The sequence below is a fragment of the Sceloporus undulatus genome, chromosome 2, assembly GCF_019175285.1.
Source record: "Sceloporus undulatus isolate JIND9_A2432 ecotype Alabama chromosome 2, SceUnd_v1.1, whole genome shotgun sequence".
Taxonomy (NCBI): Eukaryota; Metazoa; Chordata; class Lepidosauria; order Squamata; family Phrynosomatidae; genus Sceloporus; species Sceloporus undulatus.
The window spans coordinates 139,448,585-139,473,309 of NC_056523.1; the positions used below are offsets into that span (position 1 = coordinate 139,448,585).

The window sequence follows — 24,725 nt, forward strand, 5'->3', positions numbered from 1 at the left end:
TTCATCAACAGTGTTGTGAGACAAAGATCTTGTGGCTAAGTGCCCAGTGTTTACCTTGAAGCAACAGGCATAACATGTCGGCAGAGGAATTTACATGAAATATTACTTCTTTTAAAATCCAGTTCTATAGCAGATTGAAAATTGAATGAGAGAAATGGGATTGGAAATAATTTACTGGTGGACTGCCTGCAAACTAAATGTTAGCTGCCCTGGTAGATTATTATTAGGAACTACTGAGAAAAAGATATATATACAAATGCACAAAAAAACCCAACAACGAATTTGTGAATGAAAGGGAAATTAATTTCCAATATTTCCCAAAAAATGCTTATTTTCTGATGCATGTCATTTTCTTGTCAGATTCTAAACGGTTTGTACGCAACGTCAGGGATGCTTTGATTGTGAGTTCCTGCATGGCAGGGGATTGGACTGGATGGCCCTTGTGGTCTCTTCCAACTCTATGATTCTAGGACGTGACCATTCGCACAATTGTGCCAAATATGCTGGCTAACTGCAGGTTCTGACCCTTTTAAACTTCAAATTTTCCCTGTCTGATAACCTCCATAGTGAAGTCAATGGAAACTCAATTTCTCCTGACAAGTTACAACAGAAATGCAAAATCTGATGTTTATTCCTAGAAGAAGAAAACAACCATGGTATGTACAATAAATCAACAAAGCAAATTTTGCATATTGCTCCATTACTCTCATGGTTCTTCTAATGTCCCTTCTTTTACAATAGCGCGTGCAAGGTTGCGTGCAAGGGCAAGCCTCAGCATCTCTACCTTCATAGTCTCAGCATCATCATCCTAGAAAGAAATATAATCACAGAAATTTACCAAATTAGATAACATATCCTAGATTCTACTTCCCTTCTCGACACAGCTGGCCTGTTTGGAACAGAAACCTAAAGTTTGTCTAACAAGCAGTTTCCATAACAGATTATCCACGAAGATAAATGCCTCTGATTCCAATAAAATTCAATAGGGACAATCTTCACTTTTAGTCAGGATTAAGGTTTCCTTTCATTTGAAGATTTCATGAAATACACATTTCTAGTGCATGCTTACAGAAAGGTACTTCAATATTTTTCCAAGAGCTATGTGCTAAAGGCTCAGGTTCATTTTTAATGATATGTTTTATTAAATGGCATTTTCCAATGAAGTTTGAATTGATTTGATATTTCAGAATGATGTTAGGGGGAAAATGCAACTAGTCATCTGAGTGAGTCCTAATATTCACAATATGTATCTAAAATTACATATTCTTAACAAAAAGGTTATTCTTTTCAACTGGTATGTCCCACAGTAAGCTGTACACTTCCTTTTTTTAGCTGCCAAGAATCAAGCAACTCAGTGATTTGCATTCAGCCTCCAGGAGCATCTCACACTCTGCTTTGGATAGGAACACAGAAAATTGTGTTGCACATGGAACTGATTCCCTAATTGTTTTTTCTTTCCCTTTATAATCTGATGATAAATATATATATTGCAATTTACTATGTCTCACCCAGAAGCTTTTGTAAACCCTTTCCTGGTCAGGACAATAACCAGCAGCTTCTAACAAGACTATTTCTACTCTGTAGTTTGTAAATTAAAAGAATCATAAGGAATTTACTCTGCGTACTCCTCCCCAAGCCCTTAAGACTCGTCAGAAGGTTCAAAATAGAACCCGAGTCTTCTTTTCAGTGCCTGGTATCCATGGAAAGTTGCCGAAGTCCCAGCTGCAGCTGTTACCAGCTCTGACCCTCTGTTTAAAACTGTTCCACCTCTAAGCAGCCATAGGAAACTATCAGTTTCTTACAGTGCTTCTAATATAATAGTCCATGGCACTGTGGGACATAAGAATGATATCTAATGCTCAGTGCCCTAATGTTACTACCCTTGGCTCCTGCTACCATCTAACTAGCTCTTTAGAAAAGCCTTGGTCAAATTGTCTAAAAGCTTGGATAAGTTTAGGAAATCAATAATACTTTCTATCTAAATAAGTGGATATTTCACTCTGGCAAATGCTGATGACTTAGAGGAAAAGTAAAGTTCTCATGGTAAAATTTCCTGCTGTTTCTTGCTTTGCCAATGTTGCCACACAAATGATAAATTTATCTGTGAAACCCCTTTTGTATGCCAGAGAACTTGGATAATGTAAGATGATATTTGTGGCTCCTTTCACATGAATTATAAAACAGGTATGGAGAAAGTGCAGCCCAAACAGGCTATTCAGGGCTCCTAGCCCCCCCCCCCCAAAATTGCTTTAGTGGAAGGAAAAGTTGGGGATTTAGGGGTGCAGACATTCCCAGGAGCAAGGCATGGGGGTGGGGGGAGAACCAATTCAGCCTGATAACCCATGACAGGTCTCTCCCATCTTTAAGGCTGTTTCACACACTATGCAATGCCAAATGCGTTTCTCGCTCTGTATACATGGAAACAAAACAGCAAGCATGGCTTGTTCCAAGTCTTCTGCCAAGTATTATCAACAGCAAGAGTGGGTAACTGCGCCAAAGTTCTCAGTAGGAAATGTAAACCCATAGGGCAGGCATGCTCTAGAATCATTATGTGTCAAACAACCTAAACAACCACTTTTCTGGAGCTTCAGCATTTGCCCTGAAACAGGATTACCTGAAGTTTCTCTTTTTTTGATTCTGTTGCTGTTACATCTTCTAAGCATCTCATCAATTCATATGTCTGATCAGCAGAGAAGATCACCTGGAGGAAAGCAACAGTAAACATTTATAGAACCTTAGTTTCTCATAATTTCTTGGAGGCTGGCTTTCAAGCCTTGATTCTAGCAGGTCAGCCCTTTAAAGTATGAATAGTATTATGTTGGTGGCTTCAGGAGAGAAAAAGATTACACTAATCTTGAGAACTCTGTGCTCTCCTTAGACCTGTTTCACTAGTTTTAGCTTCTAGGTAAGAGCTCAGTACTATGTATGAATGTAGGTGTGGTATACCATGTTTTGGTATCTTAGCACATGTGTGCAGTATGGCTAGAGGAGAGACAGTGATCATGCAGCCCTCCCCAGTTGTACAGTGACTCCCTAGTATTTCTCACTATAGCTGTGTTGGCTAGACTAGAGCCAGACAAAAATGGTTTCTACAGACTACTGCTCACATTATCTGCCTAAGCCTAAAAAGGATTCAAAAAGATATCCAGCCTTGTCCCCTTTAGAAATTAGCTAGCGCAAACTTTAATCTCAAGGGGAAAGTATGGGAACTCTCTAAACTCTGGTTGAAAGCCATTTTGAACCACAGACTTTTCCATGCAGTTTTAGTCTTTTCTACCATTGGCTAGTCATCTGCTCTTCAGAAATGCTGGACTTACCTCTTTCTGTTCCAGGAGAGGAAGTGCATCAGTTAACAAAGTCATCCAGAAGGAGCACGGAGCAATACGAGCAGTCATCAACATTAACAACAGCTTGGCTGCTGCAAGAAATTGCTTCTCACCATACATCCGATGAAATTCCCGATATTTCCCTGTAGCCAGATGACAGATTGCATTAACAGAATTTTAACACTGTTGGTTATCAGTCTTTGACTCACCAAAATAACCCAGCATTTGGTTAGCTTAAAGCGAATTTATTGGGCACAGTCCAGTGAAGATTAGTTGCAACAAATACAATCCACCCTCTGCATCCACTGATTCAATCAACAACTAATCAAAAATATTCACCAAAAAAACCCAACCCAAAAAGCAAAGCCTGACACCATTTTACTATGCCACTGTATAAAAAGGAAGTTAATCACACATGGAGTTTGGCATGGAGGGGGGGGGAGTTTTCCTGGCACCTAACCCCAGTGGATACCAAGGGCCCCGTCTATACCAAAATGAATTGGAGAGTTGCATTAATTTCAATGGGACAAGTCATTAGCAGCCACTAGACTAAAGCTGCACAATGTAGCTCTCACCAAGAAATGTCAGTCGATCACTGAGCAGCATGGATGGTCCCAAGTTATCAATGAGGTCCAGGTCTGAGAAGGTTCCTCTTTCACAGTATTCCTTCAGAAATCTGGAAGAATGGATGTGTGTGAAGCCAGATTAGCATCATAGCTGTCCTTCATTCCAAGGAACCATTCTATTCCATTCAAACAATTCAAAGCCTGCAATTTTGAAGGGCATTGCCTTTTAGTACCTAGTATTTCTGTCAAGTGACACATTTTTATCTAAAGCAAGGTAAAGGCACACTTCAATCTTACATCCCAATGTATTTTTAAGAGTATGAAAGAGTACAAAATTACTCAAATAACAAAGTCCAGCCTTGTGTTAGGGATAGACACATCTGTTAGTTTTGTCTTCACTCACATTCAACTTTTATGAAGGTTGGTCAATACCAAAACAAAAATGAAATGAAATCCTTACCCACCCCTACCCGTTTCCACTGGCCTACTGTTCCAAACATGCCTCCAGACTGGCAGAAATGCATAAAGACTACTACTTCTGAGGGGCAGGTAATTCTGATCCATCTCCATATTTATGAAATGATTCAAACACTCAGGCTCTTGAAGATATGGCAGAATGGTTTAATCCAAGGAGGAGCTGAGTGGAAAAGCCAGGACACCAAATTGGGGTAAAGCCACAGCAGAAAGCTTCCATACCACCTTCGGGAATGTCTGGCCTAGAATATGCCAATTACAGCAAGTAATTTGGTTGCAGAACAAAAAATGGCAGACTAACATTCCAGTAAAGCAGCCTGGAGCAAGTCATGAAAAGTCATAAAAAGTTCTGCTATCACTCTGGCCACAGAGGAAGAGAAGAAGCAGGCACAGCTCCACCATGCCTAGGCCCAGAGGCAGATGAAAGGCCCTCTCTCCATCTTAAGTGCCACCATCCTGGCCTTAGAAGGAAAAAAGAACAAGCAGTATCTGCTGGACTTGACCCCCTTCCCCACTTCCATTCCCTTCTCCTTTTGTGTCATGTATTTTTAGACTGTAAGGCTGAAGGCAGGGAACTGCCAAATTAACAATCTGTAAACCTCTACCTGGTCAAATCTTAAAACAGGTGGAGCAAATTATGCCTTTTCAAGTGTGCTTAGTGTTTAACAAAAACACTAGGAAAGGTAGCTTGGTAACAAAGGTAACATTTTTTAAAGCTGGAGAGGAAGAATTCTGTCTCCTTCCAAATTATTTTTTCCCTTCAGTCCTAAAATTTCCTGCACTGCAGTAGCTTAACACTTCAATTGAGCATTTAGAAATAAAATTTAAGCATCTAAAGAAAAGGGATAGGCAAAGTGACCAAGAAAATGAGAACACGCCAGAGAAGAGTTTTAGGTGTGAACAACTGTCAACATTTCACTCTTAGTTATGCTAGAAAAGTGGGGCAATGCCCTCATCTTGCTTCCCCTTCCCCTGAGCATATTTTCTTCCACCACTTTAAGATCTCCTCCTTTGCTCTTACTGCAAATGGTTTTCCTGACCCAAAGCTTACCTGTCTGATATGAGGGTAGCAAAAGCAGCATCTTTTGCACGGATACTCCAAGACAGCGCTGAGCCAAGACGATTGTTCCGGACAGCTTTCATGGCCATGGTTTTACAGATGCTACGAACTTGGTAGCAGGAAATGGGGTGGAAGAGTGAGAGCTAAGTACACTCAGTAATTCATATTTAATGTTAATACATTACTGTACTTTAAAAAACACAACCAAGATTCACCTTGTTCACTAATCATTCTTTGCTCACAAATCCTCAGTATTTTGAGGGCTTTATGTTCTGTGTCTAGAGGAATCCGTTCAATATGATGCTCCAAGTATGCTCTGCCGTATTCTGGACAGTGGTCAAAATAGTCTACTGCAAGCTGCCATAAACTACAGAGAACAAGAATAACCAAATAGCTCTATTTGGAAGGCAGTTCTCATAGACTTATTTAACATGCAAAGCTATAGTCAGCAAACATCCCAAGAGTCAGAGAGGAAAGGAAAGTCTGGATGAAGAAACAAACAAACCATGTAGATGGATATGGTAAACCATGAAAAACTATTTCTGGCTTTCACTGGTTATGGAAACAATACACTTTAATAGCACCACATTCCCCAAAATATCAAAATAAATCAGAAGCCAGTTGGGAATCAACGTAACATAATGGCCCCATCCAAGTAAAGTCAGTTGAACAAACATCCCATGAAACAAATGGGAACTCAGAGGCTGTGCAGACCACCCCAAGGGGCAGCCTGCAACTACCTCCAGCTGCGCCGGATCAGGGCGGCGGTAACTGTACGTCACAGCCCTGATCTAGCCTTTCCAGGTCGCAAAAAGGAGCTGCAAAAAGCAGCTCCTTTTTGCGCCCTGGAAAGGGCGTGATAGCTGTGGCTTTAAGGCGCTCCTTTGGGACTACATCCTGTGGAAGCCACTCACGCCACCCTGGGGGTGGAATTGAGGTGTATGTCATGTGGACGCCATGCCCCAACTCCGCCCCCAGGCCAGCCTTTATGGTCAGTGTGCACAGTCCCTAAGTCATAACTTACACCATTAATTTAATGGGACTTAAGTCACAAATAATGTAAAACTGAATCAGAACTATTATGGTCAGGAGCCTTTTGACCAGCAATGAATTCTCAGTAATGTGAGTTGACTGCAAACTTCAGCCAGCTTCCTATATTCTTTCATTATATTTAGGCATCAAGAGATCAAGATTATGAAACACCTTGAACACAAAAGGAAATACCACTAACCCCTCTCCCCAATTTTTGTTGCTTGAACTGTGATGAGGATGACATCAAATTGGTTTTTTATTTTACTCTCCTATACTTATGTAAGGAACATCAGGAGTTCCCATCAGTCTGAAATGCAGAATATTCCACAAGCAACTGGCAAGTAAAAAAGCATCTGCCAGTAAAACATCAGATGCTCAAGGTAATATCAATGTAACACAGGTGGAGATCTTTAAGATACATTTGCTTTGGGTTTCACTCCTTATCTAGAGACCATTTGGTCCATCTAAATATGCTTTTTTCCTCCCCCTTATAGTCATCTAACATAAACAAAAAATATTGCTACCTATTATGAGAGAAGAGTCCAGAAGCATATTCCAGCAGGAGATATTCACGCATATTGGAACCAAAACTAAAAGAAGAACACATTGTAATAAGCTTCCTATTAACATATAACAGTTCCAGATATATTATTTTTATGGGCAAAAATCAAGTCCCACTTTCTTCTTTTGTCACGATCACATCTGAATTCATATCTGATTCATATTCTCATTTCACCAATTATATGTGAAACTAAACTGAGCTAATAGCCATTACTACAAAACATATTCATTCTGCTCGTGAATACAGTTGGCTCTTCGTATCCACGGGGATTCTGTTCTGTACACCTGCATGGATAGCAAATTCTGTGGGACTACAAGTCCCACTCTCCTCAATGGAGACACGGCCGCATGCACATGCCACCATTGGGGAGAACAGGGTGGGGCCATCTGCAGATGGCAAGCTCATGGAAGAGAAAGAGCTAACTGTACTTTTTTTTAAGCAGAAGGAATTGTAGTTGTGTTTTGTCACCAAGAACTGGCACAACCGAGGTGAAATTGTGCAGCCCTCTAGATATTGCTCACCTGCAGTTACCATCAGCTCTAGCCAGCATAGGAGTTGCAGTTCAATAAGATCTGAAGAGCCACACAATTCCTACCCACTGTGGTGGAGGCAAAGGCTATGACTGTAAGCTGTTCAAACGTCAAGCCAGTTATGAATGCAGCTGGTATCAGGCAAGATACTGTTCTCTTAAACTCAGTGTGAAATCTGCAAGAAAGTGTTCGTAATACTGGACCATACTTGTAGAACTGTACAGATAATGTACATGAAACATTTAAACACTGTAAAGTGCTTCATATATGCATCATTTTTTAAAAAAGATGTTAAAATAAGTAGCCATTGAAACCAGAAAAGGGCATTAAACATTCAGTTTTATGAGTTGGTTATACCACAGTTCTTCTGGTGAATGCTTCCTAATATCAAACATTTTGGTTTTTAATTGTTAGTTACCACAAGACCCTAAGGTACCTCTCAAGCAGCCCTATCTGGCCCTAGAACAGACCAAAAAAAACCCTGAAACCCACACAAGACAACTTACTAAAGGTTGTGAGACTGGAGGAGATTGCAGTGATCCAGCAGGTCTGTCAAATGGGCTACAAACCACCAGTTGCTCAGGGCAATGCTGCAGGTAAAAAGTAATGAAAAGGAAGAGGTATAGCATTTTAATTAACCCCCCCACCCCCAAAAAAACAAAAAACATTATTTGGAAAACTGCAACCTCTCCACCCAATTTAACAAATTATTGCATTTAACAGAATCACATTCATTCTGTGGCTGTTTCTGCCAATACATTTTGATTTTAAACTGGTTTTCCTATCTGTTTTTCTTTTTCTTTTTCTTTTCTTTTTTGCACCCACTACTATGTTTACAAGAACCCTTTTGTCCTTAAAATAAGGTGGAAAGAAGAAACTCCAGAAAGTAAGTTACCTGCATTCTTTAATCACTTGATGGATATCAAATTCAAATGCTGCCAGTAAGATGCTATCCAAAGGCTCAGGACTGCTTTCACCTCCCAGGAACAGGTCCAGGCTGGACTATTGAATACACATAAAGGTAGGATAGATTCAGTGTCAAGGATGTGTACCACACTATCTATCTTTGGTTATGCCATTAAAAGCCATCTGGCACAGAGGCTACATAAGAACAAACAAACATGTACAGAGAAATATCAAACAGGATCTGCATGTACATACACATTCTTAGTTAAGTAGATGAGGAGAATGTGTGGCCTTGATGCTGTTAAGACTGCAAATTTGTTGAGCCCTAGTCAACATAATCAATGGCGGAGTTTGGAAAGTTACTTTTTTTAAAAAAAGTGATTCATTCCTGCTACTGGTACTTATTGTAGCTTGTGAAAGAATTTGTTGTTACTTCTTGTGATGTTGAAAAATAAATTGTTTTACTGAAGTATTGCTTCTTATTTTTTATTTTTATTTTTTGTTACTTAAAAGCAGATTACTTAAAATGTACTGTCAACACTTTTACAAATACCCTGCAGATTCTCTCCAATCCAATCCATCTAAAATGACATCGTCCCTTACTATTTCCACTGTTGTGGGAAGGCAAAAATCAAACCAAACCAAATCAAGCAGCAGTTGCCTTTTTGCTTGGGTAGCAGCAAGACAGCAACTGGTTAGAAGTGGGATTTCCTAAGTCACCTGGGCATAGAGATGCAGTTCCACATGCTTCACAGTAGGATGACAGTACAGCAGGCGAGTTACCAGAAAGTGATACCAGGTCGTCATGAGATCTTTCTTCTCTAAAATGGTTTTTTCATCTCCCAGTAGGATCTAATTGACAAAGCAGAAAATCCTTTAAGTACTCACACAAGAGACTCTACAGTGGTTCATGCCTTAGTGATGTCTCAATTAGACTACTGTACTGTGCTCTACATGGGGCTGCCCTTGAAAAGTGTTTGGAAGCTGAAGTTAATGCAAAATGCTGTAGCCAGCCAGGTGTCAGGTGTGCATTTTAAAGACCATATAACAGCGGTCCTGCAACTTCCAATTTTCTTCCAAGCCCAATTCAAGGTGCTGGTATTGACCTACAAAGCCCTAACGGCTTGGGCCAAGATACCTGAAAGGCTGCCTCCTTCCATATGGGCCTGCCAGAAATGTGAGATCTTCAGAGAAGTCCCAACACCTCATGAAGTTAGGTTGGTGGGTACATGTAACAGGGCTTTCTTTGCAGTAGTACCTCAACTATGGAACTCCCTACCCAAGGAAGCTAGGTTGGCTCTGTCATTTTTAAGCTTCCAACAGGCAGATAAAACAGTGCTGTTCAGAACAGCATGCAGTGCTTGAAACTGCTGTTTTAACTGTTTTAAAACTGGATTTTAGGGTTTTTCAAATTTTTAATGAGTATTTTAATGTGGGTTTTTATTATCTTTGTAGTGTTGTAATTAGTTTTTATTTGTTCATCACCTTGGGAGATTTTGTGGACTGGGGGTGGTGGTGTTGGATAGGGGAGAGAAATACTTTGATATTTTGATCCAGGAAATTTCATGTGCTGGAGGCGTTGCATGCATTTCTTGCCCTAATCTTTCAAGAACCAACTACTATAGGCATGCTTCTGTGCCCATGCAACATGTATGCATAGCCCTCACATTCATCAAACAGTTCTCTTCATTTCAAAGCTTCACTCTATATTCTGTTCTTTCCTGATTCCCAATGATGGAGCACTTTTTTTAAAATCCACAAAACTAAAATGCTAAATGTATTAGTATTCATTAAGCCCACCCTTCCAATTCCCAGTGACTTAAAAAGAAAGAATGAATGCTCCAGAGCCTCTCAAGGCACATACATACATACATATCCTTTCTCAGGCTTCTTGAAATGGCACAGATATAAGTCATACAGTATCACACATCAATGGCATCAATGCCATTAATCAGGAGGTGCCAGTGACATTCACACAGATGTATTCTACACTGGGGTGGGGAAACTTTGGCTCTCCAGATGTTTTGGACTTCAAATCCCAGAAGACCCAGGCTGAATGGCCCCAACAGAGATTATGGGAGCTACAGTCCAAACCATCTAGAGGTCCAAGTGTTTATAATCCCTGTTCTACACAATATCACAGACTACAACAGAGAAACCAGCTGGGCAAGCAATGGCATGAGTATTTTAATGTGTTTTAAAAAAGTTTTTATCTTTGTAGTGTTATAATCGGTTTTTATTTGTTCAACACCTTGGGAGCTTTTGTAGGCTGGAGAAGCAACAAAACAGTGCCTAGGGATAGGATGTGTATGTGTGAATGTCATGGGCACTTCCTGCTAAGTGCACCTAGAGTAAGAAAGAAGTTCCCACAATATATCCATGAATGTGCCTCATCACTGCACATACAATACGAAGTGGAGAGCAATTATTCTTGTGCCTGCTATTGTGCAAAATCCACATGTGATAAAAAAAAAGGCCACATCTGCATTATCACATACTCTTTCAGCAGATCATTTAAAAAGCAGCCATGAATTGTTACATTTCAGAACATACCTGCTCCTCAAAATTTAATTTCAGCTCAGTCCTCAGAACCTGCCACTCCTTTATTTTCAGAACATGGACCCAATCAGTCATCATCACCACAACCACTACACAAAAGATATCCAGTGCCAGTCATTTCATTGGGGTTATCACTCTTACAAATGGATACAATCAAGACTCTGATGTGCTGGCATCAATGGCTTCCCTAAAATTACACAATGAAAAGTGCTCCAAACGTCTTCCTTTAATGCTTCATGATGACACCTTTGTTACAGAATGTATACGCCAACTGCTTTAAACCTATCACTTATGCACACACAAACATTCATTCTCAGATCCCACATACCTTGCAGAGGGTCTCCATGTGAGGGTGGGAAGCAAATGTGCCATCTTTCAAGAACCGCTGACATTCCTCATGCCAGTGCTGCCATTTCAGCTCCAGCTCCGTCAAAGTCTGGGTGTGTCCAAGCTGAAAAGGGATAGACAGGCAGCAACATTATTTTTCCTTTCATAACTTTCCATGAAAACAGAAACATTCTCATTTTCTAGTTTTACCTACTAAAAGGGATGCATACATAAAAACTTTAGAGTAAAAATATATCTGCAACCTCCTTTTTCAGAAAACATCTTTATGAGAGAACAATATCTATATTTGTATATAGAATGAATATCACTAATTTTTAATGGAACTTCTTCCCACTGATGTGTCTTTACAATCACAGCTGAAGCTGAGAAGCAAGACTCTTTTTGAGGCAGTATCAAAGATGTTTAAAAGATTACTTATACTCAAGTATAAGTCTAGAAATTTAGGTCAAAACATTGACGCAAAAAACCTCAGTTGACTTATGCATGGGTCAATGTAAGTATTGTACTTTAACTCCTATTTAAAAAGGGAACCATCCCTTGGTGAAAGGCAAGAGCATAATCTGTCCTGGAAACACCTATTCCTCTCTACTCTCTCATCCATCCAGCCTTTAGTATGAGTGCAAACAGTTATACCTGCTGGAATTTTTTAAGTCCTTTAGCATTGTTTTCCTATGCTTCATCCTCTACATCCTTTGTTTCATGCCCCTAAGCTTTATCCTCGACTTATCCACAGGTCATATTAAGATCCATAATTTTGGCCCCAAAACCTGTCCTCTACTTATACATGAGGCCAACTCATGGTTGAGTATATACGGTATTCTACAGACACAAATGAAGCTGATTTTTATATTAAAGAAATCAGTACAAAAAAGAATGAACTATTCCTCATTATCATTTCATATGTTACAATACAGCACATGCTTTGCCTGCAAAATTCCCCAATTAAAATTACCAGCACCTCAAGTTTAAAATGATCCCAGGTAGTCTAGCAAGAAATAATGTTGACTGGTAACCATGAAGAATTCCTACCAGTCAACAGAAGTAACGTATCTGGACCATACAGTCAAAACAATAACAACACTATCATGAATCCGTCATTGCTACCTCTGGCTAGATTTGTATGATAAAGCTACAGTCTACATACACTGGGAACAGGCATCTTCTTCATCAGCTCGTCCAAAATTTTGCACATGCTCACTGAAGTGGGATTTGTATTGGCTTCCTTAGAGAGTAGTTGTCGAGCCTCGTCCATCCGACCCTGAAGTACGAAGATAGTCACCTGCAAAAGGAACAAGGTATGTTTTAATCAAGTATGGAATCAAACAAGTGATACAACCTACATATGAACAGTAACAATTGAGTCACAGCTGCAGTGACATATGTACTGGCTCAGAACAAAATAGTCAGAGCAACATTTCAAACAAGAGTTAGGACTAATTAATTCTACCAAGAACATAATGTTTGTTGTTTTTAACTGCCTTCAAGTTAGGTTGCACTGATGTAAATAAACACATGGTGGCTGAAAAGCCATCACTAGTTATATCTGTAAATAGTTTCTGTAGCTGATACAACAGTGATATAGCTTTACCATGCATACTGGCTTTATATATATTGTAGTCACAGAGCAACCAACCAAAGTCCTACACACAGGCCTCCAAATTTGTTTTGCTGGCCATATGCTCACAAGGTATTAGGTCATAGTAATGCTTAGTAAACATGACTTCTCATTCACAATTATAGATGGCTCAGCTACAACAGTTGAGTCAGTCTGATTTAAACTTAAAAGATTCTACACCAGTAGGAGTGATCACTCCTGAGGATCTTCTATACTAAGTCCAACTGGACAGATTTCCAAGAAGAAAAAAAAGAAGTAACACTGAAGGCAAACACACAGAATTTCTGGAAAACAAAATTTCTCACCACATTCCAGAAGTTTTCATGCTTTGCTGGACTTTCATTCCTCAGAACTTCACAAACCATGTTGTCTACATCACACACATGAAGACGAACCCAGTCAAGAAGGTGACACAGGAGGGGACCAGCTGGGGAGAAAAAGGAATTATTTCTAACAGTTCTGTCTTACCTATTGTTTTTGGAAGTTATCACTCTTGGTCACATTTATTCACATTGACTCACTAGAGACAACTCCAAAGATGATTATGCATTTCCAACACAGAAGATAAAACTTCACAGTAGGTCTGAATTATGATGGTACTCTTTTGATTTATCTGTAACAGGTAACCCCAAGGCAAGACAGGTGGCATCCGGAGTTCTGTATAAAGCTCCAAGTGCACAACTTGAGCTGCAAGGGATAGAAATGGACAGAGGCCTTATGTGTCCTGCAATCCACTTAGTCTCCTTGTAAACTCTGCTTAAGAGTGAGAATCCTTACAGATCAAACCCTCAGCTTGAAGCCATTGTAGGTTTGGGAATATTAATTCTTACCTGTGATACATCAGTTTCCAGTAGATAAGGATGAAATATCCTATAACTTGCATAGCTCCTCCTACTCACTTCAGTGGGCAGGAAAATGAAAAACCTTCTGGTGTCCCTAGGCAAACCACACACTCCCAGTTATAGAGGAAGGCAATGAGATAAAAAAAAAACCCTCTGAACCAGTAGCATCACTAGAGGGGTGCGGATCTCACCGAGTGACACCACTGAAGGGGGCATGACATCTGGTGAGTGCCCCCACTTCCCTGCCACACACCACGGTGCACAGCAGTGAGAGAGAGGTCCTGATACCCCTCCCAGTCCCTGTCCCACGCGGCTTTACTTCAGAGTAAAGCCATGCAGGACAGAGAGAGAGAGGTCCTGGTGCCCCCCTCCAATCCCTGTCTCGCATGACTTTACTTCAGAGTAAAGTCACGCAGGACAGGGAGAGAGAGGTCCTGGTGCCCCCAGTCCCTGTTGCAAACAGCTTTACTTCAGAGTAAAGCCATGCAGGACAGGTCCAGGTGCCCTGCCAGTCCCTATTGCACAGAGCTTTACTTCAGAGTAAAGCCACGCAGAACAGGGGAGAGGTCCCGGCACCTCCCCCAGTCCCTGTCCCATGCAGCTTTACTCTGAAGTAAAGCCTCACAGGGTAGGGAGTTGGGAGTGGACCCTTTTGGGTCTGCCCCAAAGCCCTGCCTCCTGCACTAGGTGACACCCCAGTGTGGGACGCCGCTACTCTGAAGAAATCTTGCCAAGAAAAATCTAGACAAAAATTATTTGAAGGTGTGGGCATGCGCGCATGCACACACACTTATTAATCTTATAACAATAGGGGCAAAGATAGTTATGATGTCTGAAACCTGTACAGAAATTCATTGTTCTAGAGTGCAAGTTCTAGGGATTCTTGGGCAAGTACTAACCCTTTCAGAAAGACTGGACGAATCTACCCAGAGCTCTGGGTAGCCAATTCCTATTTAAAATGTAACTACAGTCCACCCTTCCCATATGTGGGGTATCCATTCCGGACCCCACACACACATGGGGAAAAGAGTGTATGCTCAAGCCCCATAGAAAATAATGGGGCACGTACTCGTGGTGGCGAATGGGGTGTGCAGCGTGAATACGCACCCCATTATTTCTACCGGGGCTTGCCTTCCACGTAAGCTCAAAGCCACAGAAGGCAAGCCTGCCTATAAGGAGGACCGACTGTATTTAGACTAGTTAATAGGTACTTTTACTTTCCTCTTTGGCAAACCCCCTCAAGGCTTCTCAGGATGAGTGGAGTGATGGGGAAAAGCAACTCCTTAGGTGAACAAACTGTTTTCACTGTTTTAATGACTTTTTAAGAGGGAAGGGGTTAAAGGATCCTCCTGGGATGGAGAAGACCCTTCATTTCAGGTTAGAAAATTCATAACTATTTCTATTTCTGAGGAGATTCTTTCCTTGGCAGAAAGGATACTGTATTTCTCATTCTCACTCCATTCATCTGAGGAAGTAGACCAAGTCTATGAAAGCTTATGCTACAACTTCTTTCGCAGTTAGTTTCAAAGGTGCTGCAAGATCCCTTTGCATACGCCCCAGATAGATAGCTCTCCTATGGGGGCGGAGGAACTAATTGTTTCCTAAGAAGTAGCCTGAGAGACTCCCTGTATTTCATGCTAGGAACTTGACTGCCCTTTCTAGCCTTGACGAGGGGATGGGCTGGTATCATTAACCCATTATGCACTGATGTAAATCTGTTGCCAAGTTTAAGATGATTTTCTGAGATCCCCAAATATGTGTAAGTACTACCGATCAAAATGAGTTATGACCAAAGAGTCAGACCAATTTCCTTACTCATTAGACTTTAAGCAAAGCTGGATCACTATGGCTTATGCTCTAGTACAAAAACTGAGAGGTATTAAGACTGACACCAGGTGTACATGGTAAGATTTGCAAAAATGTTTTGATCCTGTGTCTTAGACTGGCACTGCTGCTTGGGAATTCCTTTGGCAACTACTGTGCCCAGAGAAAAAGGACCTTGATTATAATGGAGACAGCAGTAGAAGTCCTTTTCAGTATTGCTTGCCTCCTCAACCTGTTCTGGGCTGGGTACTGGCAGAGACTTCCCTAGTCTCTTCAGTGTCACTTACCTCCTTGATCCCTGGCTCATTTGGGTCTGGTGGTGGTAACTTCTCTGTTCTCTTCAATATTGTTCATCTTGACCCCTGGCATGTTTTGGGCTGGGTAGTGGCAACACATAGAAGCAGCAGCACATGGAGGAATTTCTCCTCACTTGTCTGCTCCCATGCTTCCTTTCCCACCAAGGGGAATTCCTGGCCTCCCTTCAGGAGAGGGGAAGAATCACCAGCTAGGCCAGAGATTCTCCTCTCTCATTCTTTGTAGCCTTGCTACATTCCCTACTGAAGGGAATGGGCGGAGCTACCCAAATTACAGGATGTTCCACCCTTATCTACTGGGAAGTATATATGTACCAATTTCCTTGTAAAAATTAATCTTGTGGAAAGTGATCTTACAACAGCTAAACAAAGAGTCAAAGAAGCTGAGTATATCTAAATATGCTACATTTCAATTCATTATAGTCCAGTTTTTACCTGGTGCTGCTTCAATGAACATGATTTCACATAGATTCCAGATCAATTCCATTGCAGACAGAATAGAGACCTGGGGAAAAACAGACACCACTGTAAAGGCAGCTGTAACTCTAACATTCTGAGTCTGAGGGAAAAAATGTAGTAGTAGTAGTAATAGTAGTACAGTCTGCCCTCCCCATATGCAGGCGATCCATTCCAGACACCCACCTACCTATCCACCCCCTGACATGGGGAAAAGAGCATACGCTCAAGCCCCGTAGAAAATAATGGGGTGCACGCTTGTGGCGCAGGTATGTGCCCCATTACTTCTGCTGGGGCTTGCCTTCTGCGTAAGCTCAAAACCGCGGAAGGCAAGCCTGCTTATGGGGAGGGCCAACTGTATCAGCAGCAGCCAAATTGTGTAACACTGCTCAAGACTTAGCGTGGAGAACAATGCTATAAAACATAAGATTTAGATTATTATTTTTAAAGCATAATATTAAGGTTCATAAAATTTCAGATCTGAGGACAATCAGCACATGTGGTCAGGTATCCACATTTCACTCACCATGCCAAGTGCCCTCTTCACTCTGGTGTGCAAATACCTAGTATGTCCCTGCCCTCCTCTGCTGCTAGTCTTTTCCAGTCTTGTGTGTTGTTCCCAATCCCTTTTCGAACAGTTTAATGTTGGACAAGACCCACCCCCCACCAATAATCGTTGAAGAGAAGCGACATCAGTTCATAGAACATGATTTGGCTGCCTATCAAGGAAAGTGAACATTTGTGTACCTTGGTAGCACACACAAATTAAGAGTACAAATGTCAAAGAACTACTTCTAAAAATTTCACCACAATATTCCTCTTTTTTCTAGGTTATATGGACTGGGATAAATCCTCCAAGATTTAAAAATATGCCTAAATCCAACGTGGCATGCCTGAAAGCATCAGGATTTTCAGCTCCTTCCCTTCACAGCCATCATCCACTCTCCATGAAAATATGCTTTGGGGAACTGGGAGATGGGGTCCGACAACAGGAAAGAGGAAACTGCTTTTCCCACTTACACTGGATTCTGTCCCTGCACGAGTAGAACTCCAGTGATGGATACAGCCCAGCAACTACAGGGACTGTATTCTGCACACAACCTGCTGAACTCTATAGTACATAACGTAGCACAGTTCTTAGATCTGAGATTATGGCCCATTACATACGGGCAAAATGTGGTGTGGCAGCGGCGATACTAGGGTTGGGGAGCGCACACCATGCAGACACCCCCTAACCCTAGTATGTATTTCATGTCAAAATGGCAGCGCCCTGTCTACATGGAGGCCGCCATTTTGACGCGACGGACGCTTAATGTCCGCACGTTGCGGCGCGCTTGTGACGTCATGAGTGCACCATTGGCGCACTCGGGTGTTGCAAGCACGATGCAAAAAGAATCCGCTTTTTGCTGGTTCTTTTTTTGCCGGCAGGAAACCGCACGGTTTATCCTCTGCGGCTTCCTGCCGGTGGAAAAGGAGGCGAAGGCAGACTGCCCTTTTTGGACGGTCTGTATCCCGCCTATGATTAGCTGAAAGCAACTGTTTATACTGCCATTGATAGCAAAAAGGCTTCCCACAGTACTACTTCTTTCTAGAAAATTCCACTAGTGCTGGTAACACAAGGCATAAATGAATATTAAAGGCATTTATGTATAACATGAGTCCAATAGCTGCTTTCCCTAGGGAAAAAATTGGCTCTAGGAATAGGATTTGGAACAGTGGAAAAGGAGGATTTAACCTTATCATTAGCTGTTAGGTCTCCACTCCATACTCCCCTCAGGTCACTTTTTTTAATCCTGCAGGGCTCCAGATCTATGTTTGAAAAAGTACATATCCTCCTTTTCTACTGTTCCAAAACCCTATGGCATCCCACAGCTGGGTCTGGAGACAGATTTCAGAGTAAAGAACTGGCAAATGGGCAAATCTAAGCAATCGTCATCATCCAGTACTTCTCCACTCTATATCCTTCTTTCAAAGTTGCTATTTTAGTGTTCTCATAAGAATGTAATGCTTGGTTTGAGAGCTCAGTTTTCAGAATTAGACATGTTGAATCATATACATTGAAGGAGACATCGATCATTGGAAATTTCAGGTGCAAAACAGCTTTGGATGGACTAAAATTTTATTGTGTTATTGTATTATAATAGTAACCTTGTCCAAAATAATGAAAAAATTTGATGTGATTAATAAAAGAGCACAAAGATTCTGCAACAAGCACAATGTAATTATGTCTAAGGTAATTATGTCCCCTTCAATAAGTTCAACAAAACCCAACAAGTAAATTAATCAGCATAAGGTTGAGTCTGCCTTATCCAAAATGCTTGCAACCATAAGTCTTTTGAATCTTAGAGGGATTTTTTTTTGGGGGGGGGGATTTTGGAATATTTATATATACATAATGAGATATCTTGGAGATGGGACCCATATCTAAACATGAAATTCATTTATTTTTCATATACACCTTATACACATAGCCTGAAGGTACTTTTATACACAATATTTTCAAAAAAATTTGGGATGAAACAAAGTCTGTGTACATTGAATCATCAGACTAGAAAGGTGTCACTATCTCAGCCACCCATGTAGATAATTTTAGTTTTTTGGAATATTTTGGATTTCAGAATTCTCAACCTGTATTAAATACATTGACAATGCTAGCAGGAATTCAGTAATAAATGTTTAACAAGAAAAATATTTCAGTTACCTGTGTACTGTGATGCAAATGCATTACTGGGTCCCGTGTTGAAACTTGGAAAAAGAAAAAATACAGAAATCAAGATGTCCTCCTCCTTGGAAACTCTTTGAGCCAAAAAACAATTTTATTCCAGACCCACAACACTCTAGAGCAGGACTGGTAAGCAATTTTCAATTTTCCCCCTTTATTTTAACATAAATACTGTATATACTCATGTATAAGTCTAGAAATTTTAGTCAAAAAATTGACCCCAAAAACCTAGGTTGACTTATCCACAGGTCAATGTAAATACTATTTTTAACCCTTATTAAAAAGGAAACCATCCCCTGATTAAAGGCAAGAGTGCAAACTGTCCTGGAAGCACTGACCTCCCTCTACTCTCTCTTCCATCCAGCCTCTAGTGCAGTGATTCCCAAACTTTGGTCCTCCAGGTGTTTTGGACTTCAGCTCCCAGATGCCTCAGCTAGCTTGGCCAATGGTAAGGAATTCTGGGAGCTGAAGTCCAAAACATCTGTAAAACCAAAGTTTGGGAACCACTGCTCTAGTGTGAGCCAAAACTGTTATGCCTGCCATAATTTTGTAGGTTCTTTGGCATTGTTTTCCTTTGCTTCATCATTTAGGTCCTTTGTTGCATGAACCTAAGTTTTACCCTTGACTTATCCAAGGGTCATATCAAAATCCATAATTTTGCCCCCAAAACCTGCAGTCGACTTATACATGAGGTCAACTTATAGTCGAGTATATACGGTACTCAGAAGTGCTTCCTGTACACTATAGAGAGCATGAGGAACAATTTGCCTTTGCCCCTTCCAAAAAAGCAATTTTGGGGCCCACTGAATACCAGAGAAACAGCCTACAGGGGGCCATCTACACTCTATAGGAATAGGCTGTACTGTAGTTTCCCATCTTTGCTGAAGAGAAACATTTTTGTGCATTTACTTATCACTTTTATAAGCTGCATTCCAACGACTATAATAACTAATACTAATGCCTATGTAGGCCACCCACACTTCAACCAACTGGATCTCAATGGACTGATTTTGTGAATACTGAAATACAATCTTAAAACAACAGATTTACAAACTGACAACTTTTGTAAGACACATGGGTAAACACCAGTTCAATTTCATAAGCAATTCAAATTCTCTCTAATATCACTTGGACCTGGACTCAAAACCAGTGAATTTCACATTAATAGTGTAGGACAACTTACTAGCCATCTGATGTGAATCTTCCATGCAAGCTCTTATGACTGAACGATAGCTTTTGCTCACTCGAACCAATCTTTCAAAAGTAGAAAAGCATGAACAGATTTTAAAAAAACAACACTCACAATATATAAAGATATTGCCATACTCCATGTGCTTCAAGAGAGGTATAAAATAATCTTCTATTCAGTTGCCAAAATTATACAGTCCTCCCTCCATTTTCACAGGGGATCTGTTCCAGACCCCCCCCCCCCCCCCCCCATGAAAATGGAAAATCATGCATATTCAAACCCTATTGGCTTAAATGGAGGTGCACACCACAGGCACATGCCCCATTTCAACCCCCTCAACCTCACTCGGATAGTCAAGGGAAGCGGGTCCCAAGTCCACAAGAACAGAGGGACGACTGTACTCCCCAAAACTACATACTAGTAGGTATTAATTATGACAATGCCCATTTGGATTTTCTTAAAGACCAGCATATTTTATTTTGTTTTATGGATGTTTTCTTTATGTAACAAATGGATATGCATTCAAAAAAGAAAGAAGAAGAAGAATCAGAAACTAACATCAGATCTAACAAGGATAATCCTCTGAGGCGCAATTTTATTCATCCACCTGTGAGTACCAAATGTACTAAAACTTTAATGTGAGCAAATACACAGTATAATTGGGTTGAGAACGGAGTTACAATGTATCACGATATATTATGGATGCTGTTTGGATAGTTGCACAGAATCAAGACGTGGAAGACCACTTACTGGCAGTCTAGCAGTTTCCCAGATTTTCTTTCTCATCCTTCTGGAGTCCAACAAAGATCCATGTGATTCGTTGAAAAGTTTCTCAAAGTCTGAGAGTACACGCTTGATCTTGCGAACAATGTAGAATAGGGACAGCTTGGACTTTTCTCTTTATTTTCTGAAAACGCAGAAATGTTTTAATATAAAAAGGCAGCCAGACACAAATAAATTACAAGGCAAGTAAAAAGAACCTCATCTTATTCTTAGTTAAGCCATAGTAAATATTCTAAGAGAGGACTATGTGGCTGTAGTAGCTTGAGTGTCGACATAACTCTGGAGACCAAGATTTGAATCCCCAGGAAACCCACGGGTGACCTTGGGCAAGCAGTCTCTCAGCCCAGAGGAAGGCAAAGGGAAACCCCCTCTGAAACTCTTGTCAAGAAAACTTAAGGTCCCCCTTAAGGTTGCATAAGTCAGAAATGACTTGAAGGCACACAACAACTAAAGTCTAGGATAGTTGGCACATACGGAAACACTGGGAGTGGTAACTTTAAAATTGGACAAGATGGCACAGCATCTGATGACAGACAACAAAATTCTCCATGACATTTCAATCAGATTAAACATCAAAGCCCTGGAACAGTGCTAGATGTAGGGAGAGACTGAATACGGCAAAATAAATGCCCTGGCCTTGCATTTAGCAAGATGATTAGTTATTTATTATTACACAGCGCTGTAACACAAAATAAAATAGATAAAGTAAACCTGCCCATGGCATACAATCTAAGAAATCATAGCATAATACATACAAATAATACATAACAATACAGGAAGGGGTTCAGTAAAGTAAAGCAGGCAACAAATTAAAAACACAAAAACAAATAATAGTCAGCAATGCCTAGGAATGCTTTTCAGTGTTACTGGTTCCCATACCCAGGAACCTGCTCTGAAAAAGCGGATATGGAGCCTGGGGTGCTCCTGCATCTTTGCTGTAATGTGAAGCCCCAGCAAGCTCAGTAACTAGGAGCTTCAGATGGTTCAACCAACCATGGTGGATACCGGCACTGGTAGCTTCAAGTCAAGATTACTATAATGCCTTCTGTGATGAAAGTGACGTTGAAACGGTCAGCCAGCATCCACAGTTTTTTTTTGTGGTTTTTTTCGGTGCTATGTGGCCAGTTCTAGAAGATTTATTCTCTACGTTTCACCTGCATTGATGCCAGCCCGAGATGCCGAGCAAACATCATGGATAAACTCTTCTAGAACAGGGCCACATAACACAAAAAACCTTCTGTGTGAGTTAATCACTGAAAATGACAGAAGCTGTAGCTGTTGTAGAATGAGTTGCTCATCAATTGACAGGAGAAGGCAATCACCACACATGAGGTCTCTGCTGATGGATTTCTACTGGTTGCCAATGTGCAACTGGCCAGATTCCAGATTTTGACGTTTCTATATGACTTATATTAAAACAATTTGATCAAACTATTTGAGAGATTGCCTCCTTTCATAATGTTTTATAAAGTAATAATGTGTATAAAACACTTAATTTCAATGGGCATTTTGTGAAGTCACATTTGTGAATGCGGTAATAGCAACCCTTAAAGAGTTTTCTTTTAATGGATCCGCCATATACTTTTTATTCTATTGAAGAAAACATATCTCCAGCTGTACTGTGAGCTATGTACAAGGAATTCCCGAAGTCTCCATCCTGGAATTCAAGAGACCTAGCCTACCTAGCTTCAGAAGCAGAACTTCTTACAAACTTCCTGAAATCTCACAAGGCTCTTCACAAAACAGAAAAACAATTATCACCCTTGCAGGCTATTCACACCATAAAGGTGTAAACCATAACAAATGCATGCAAATAACAACATGGTGCAACTGTAGATCCAACAATGTTTCACAAACCAGCATCTCCCCAGGTCCCCACTCGAAGCATAACTGTTTTCGTCAGAGTCCACTCGGGGATCAGCTGTTTTTTTAAAGAAAAGGAGATAATGCACAGGTAAACATAGTGACATTTCTTCAACCAAAAATATTTACAAAGTGTACTTTAAAAGTACTGGATTACACACACTGACACAGCAAGAAAGTTTGGAAGGAAGAACAGAACCTCTTCTAGATTAAGGCCTTGTGCATTCAATCATACCTCAGCAAGACTGTGTTGAACAGTTCCACATCAAATGGCGGAAAGCTGGTCCTCACAGCCACATATACAGGCAATATCGGCAGAAGAATCAGCCCATTCTATCATCAGGGGGTGGCAACATCAAGAGGTCTGTTTTTAAAACAAGAAGTGACTCTGGGCCACTCTCTCCTAAGAAACGCCTATCCTGGGTTAAAATAACTCAAGAGGAGACAAAAATGTTCCCTGTGACTCTTAAGAGGGCTACAAGGGACAGTTGGTGACAAAAATGTTTTGGCTTCTCTGCAGGGAGTATGGTGGAGTGGCAGCACCCCAGGTCTCCTGGAAGCCCCCCAACCCAAACAGTTGCCCACACTGCCATATATGCAGATATCTAGGAGGGAGGAAGCAGACATTTGCAAGACTGGCACAAGTGCAACGTGTCAACTGAAACTAGCTTAGTTTATAAAGACAAACAAGCATTTCTATTGCACAGAAAATTATTTTCTGTGGGATTCATCATTCACCAACTACCTAATATGGGACACTATTTCTTCTGGAGTTACTGTCAATCTTCAGAACAACATATTGTCATCCAGAGCTCAAGAGTTACCACTTGGTTTTTAATGGCTTTTTATGTAAGTACTGCTCAGTTTCTCTGAGTTACTTTGTGTTGTGTGCGCCTTCAAATCCTTCTGACTTTTGGCACCCTATCATGGGATTTTCTGGCAGATTCTTCAGAGGAAGGTGTTTGTCACCTGCCGACAGAAGAATAGCAAGAAGGGCACTAACCAAGGTCTCTTCAAAAGGATTTCACAAGTGGGGGCAGCCACAAAGACGACCCTTTCCGATGTTCCTAAACGATGTACCTGTGCTAGTGGACTGAAGATGTGCCCGCTTGAAAATCATACAGATGGGCAGGCTCATTATGGGAAGATAGTAAGAGCTGTTTAACAGTGAGCAGATCCCTCGGAGAATGGTGAAGTCTCCTCGTTGGAGGTCTTTAAGCAGAGCTGGGTGACCATCTGTTGGGGGTGCTTTGATTGAGAGTTCCTGCATGGCAGAATGGGGTTGGACTGGATGGCCCTTGGGTCCTCCTAACTAACTCTATGATTCTAAGATTCAGTCCTTCAGACAACCTGGTCGATAGATCATAACTTAGAGTAATGCTCAGAAACAGACCAGTAGCCACGGGAGCCATTGTAACAAGGGAACTGTTGCCTGTAACCAGCCCCTTTTCACAATCAGACTGAAACTCTCAACCAGCTGAAATTTCCAAACATTCTTCAAGCACTCTGCTGTAATCAGGTACTGTGGGCACACTTGTTTAACTGTGCAAATGCACTCTTGGCTACCACCAAAACCGGTCATCCAGCTAAGGCGCATCCAGAGTACATCCAAATAGGAATCTCGATTTTCAAGGCAAGTGTAACCTCCCCACCCATTGAACGGGAGCACTTCTGTCTTGCTAAGTCTCACCTGTTTGCCTTTCCAGTCGGAAAAGCTTATTCATGGCAGACACTAGGTCCAAAACACACTGCAG

The 24,725-nt window shown here is 41.0% G+C and overlaps 1 protein-coding gene across 1 annotated transcript; it reads right to left on the reverse strand.

Annotated features, from left to right (window-relative positions):
* Window positions 1–613: 613 nt before the first annotated feature.
* NUP85 (nucleoporin 85) lies at window positions 614–22,983 on the reverse strand. Its single transcript, XM_042450286.1, has 17 exons — window positions 22,939–22,983; window positions 20,320–20,390; window positions 19,116–19,159; window positions 16,394–16,463; window positions 13,284–13,405; window positions 12,508–12,642; window positions 11,344–11,466; window positions 9,177–9,308; window positions 8,446–8,552; window positions 8,057–8,140; window positions 6,983–7,048; window positions 5,642–5,793; window positions 5,418–5,535; window positions 3,902–4,002; window positions 3,318–3,469; window positions 2,615–2,701; window positions 614–808 (listed from the first exon to the last, which is right to left on the reverse strand). Exons 2-17 carry the CDS (start codon window positions 20,342–20,344, stop codon window positions 707–709), a joined length of 1,620 nt encoding a protein of 539 aa, XP_042306220.1. The 5' UTR covers window positions 20,345–20,390; window positions 22,939–22,983; the 3' UTR covers window positions 614–706.
* Window positions 22,984–24,725: the final 1,742 nt, after the last annotated feature.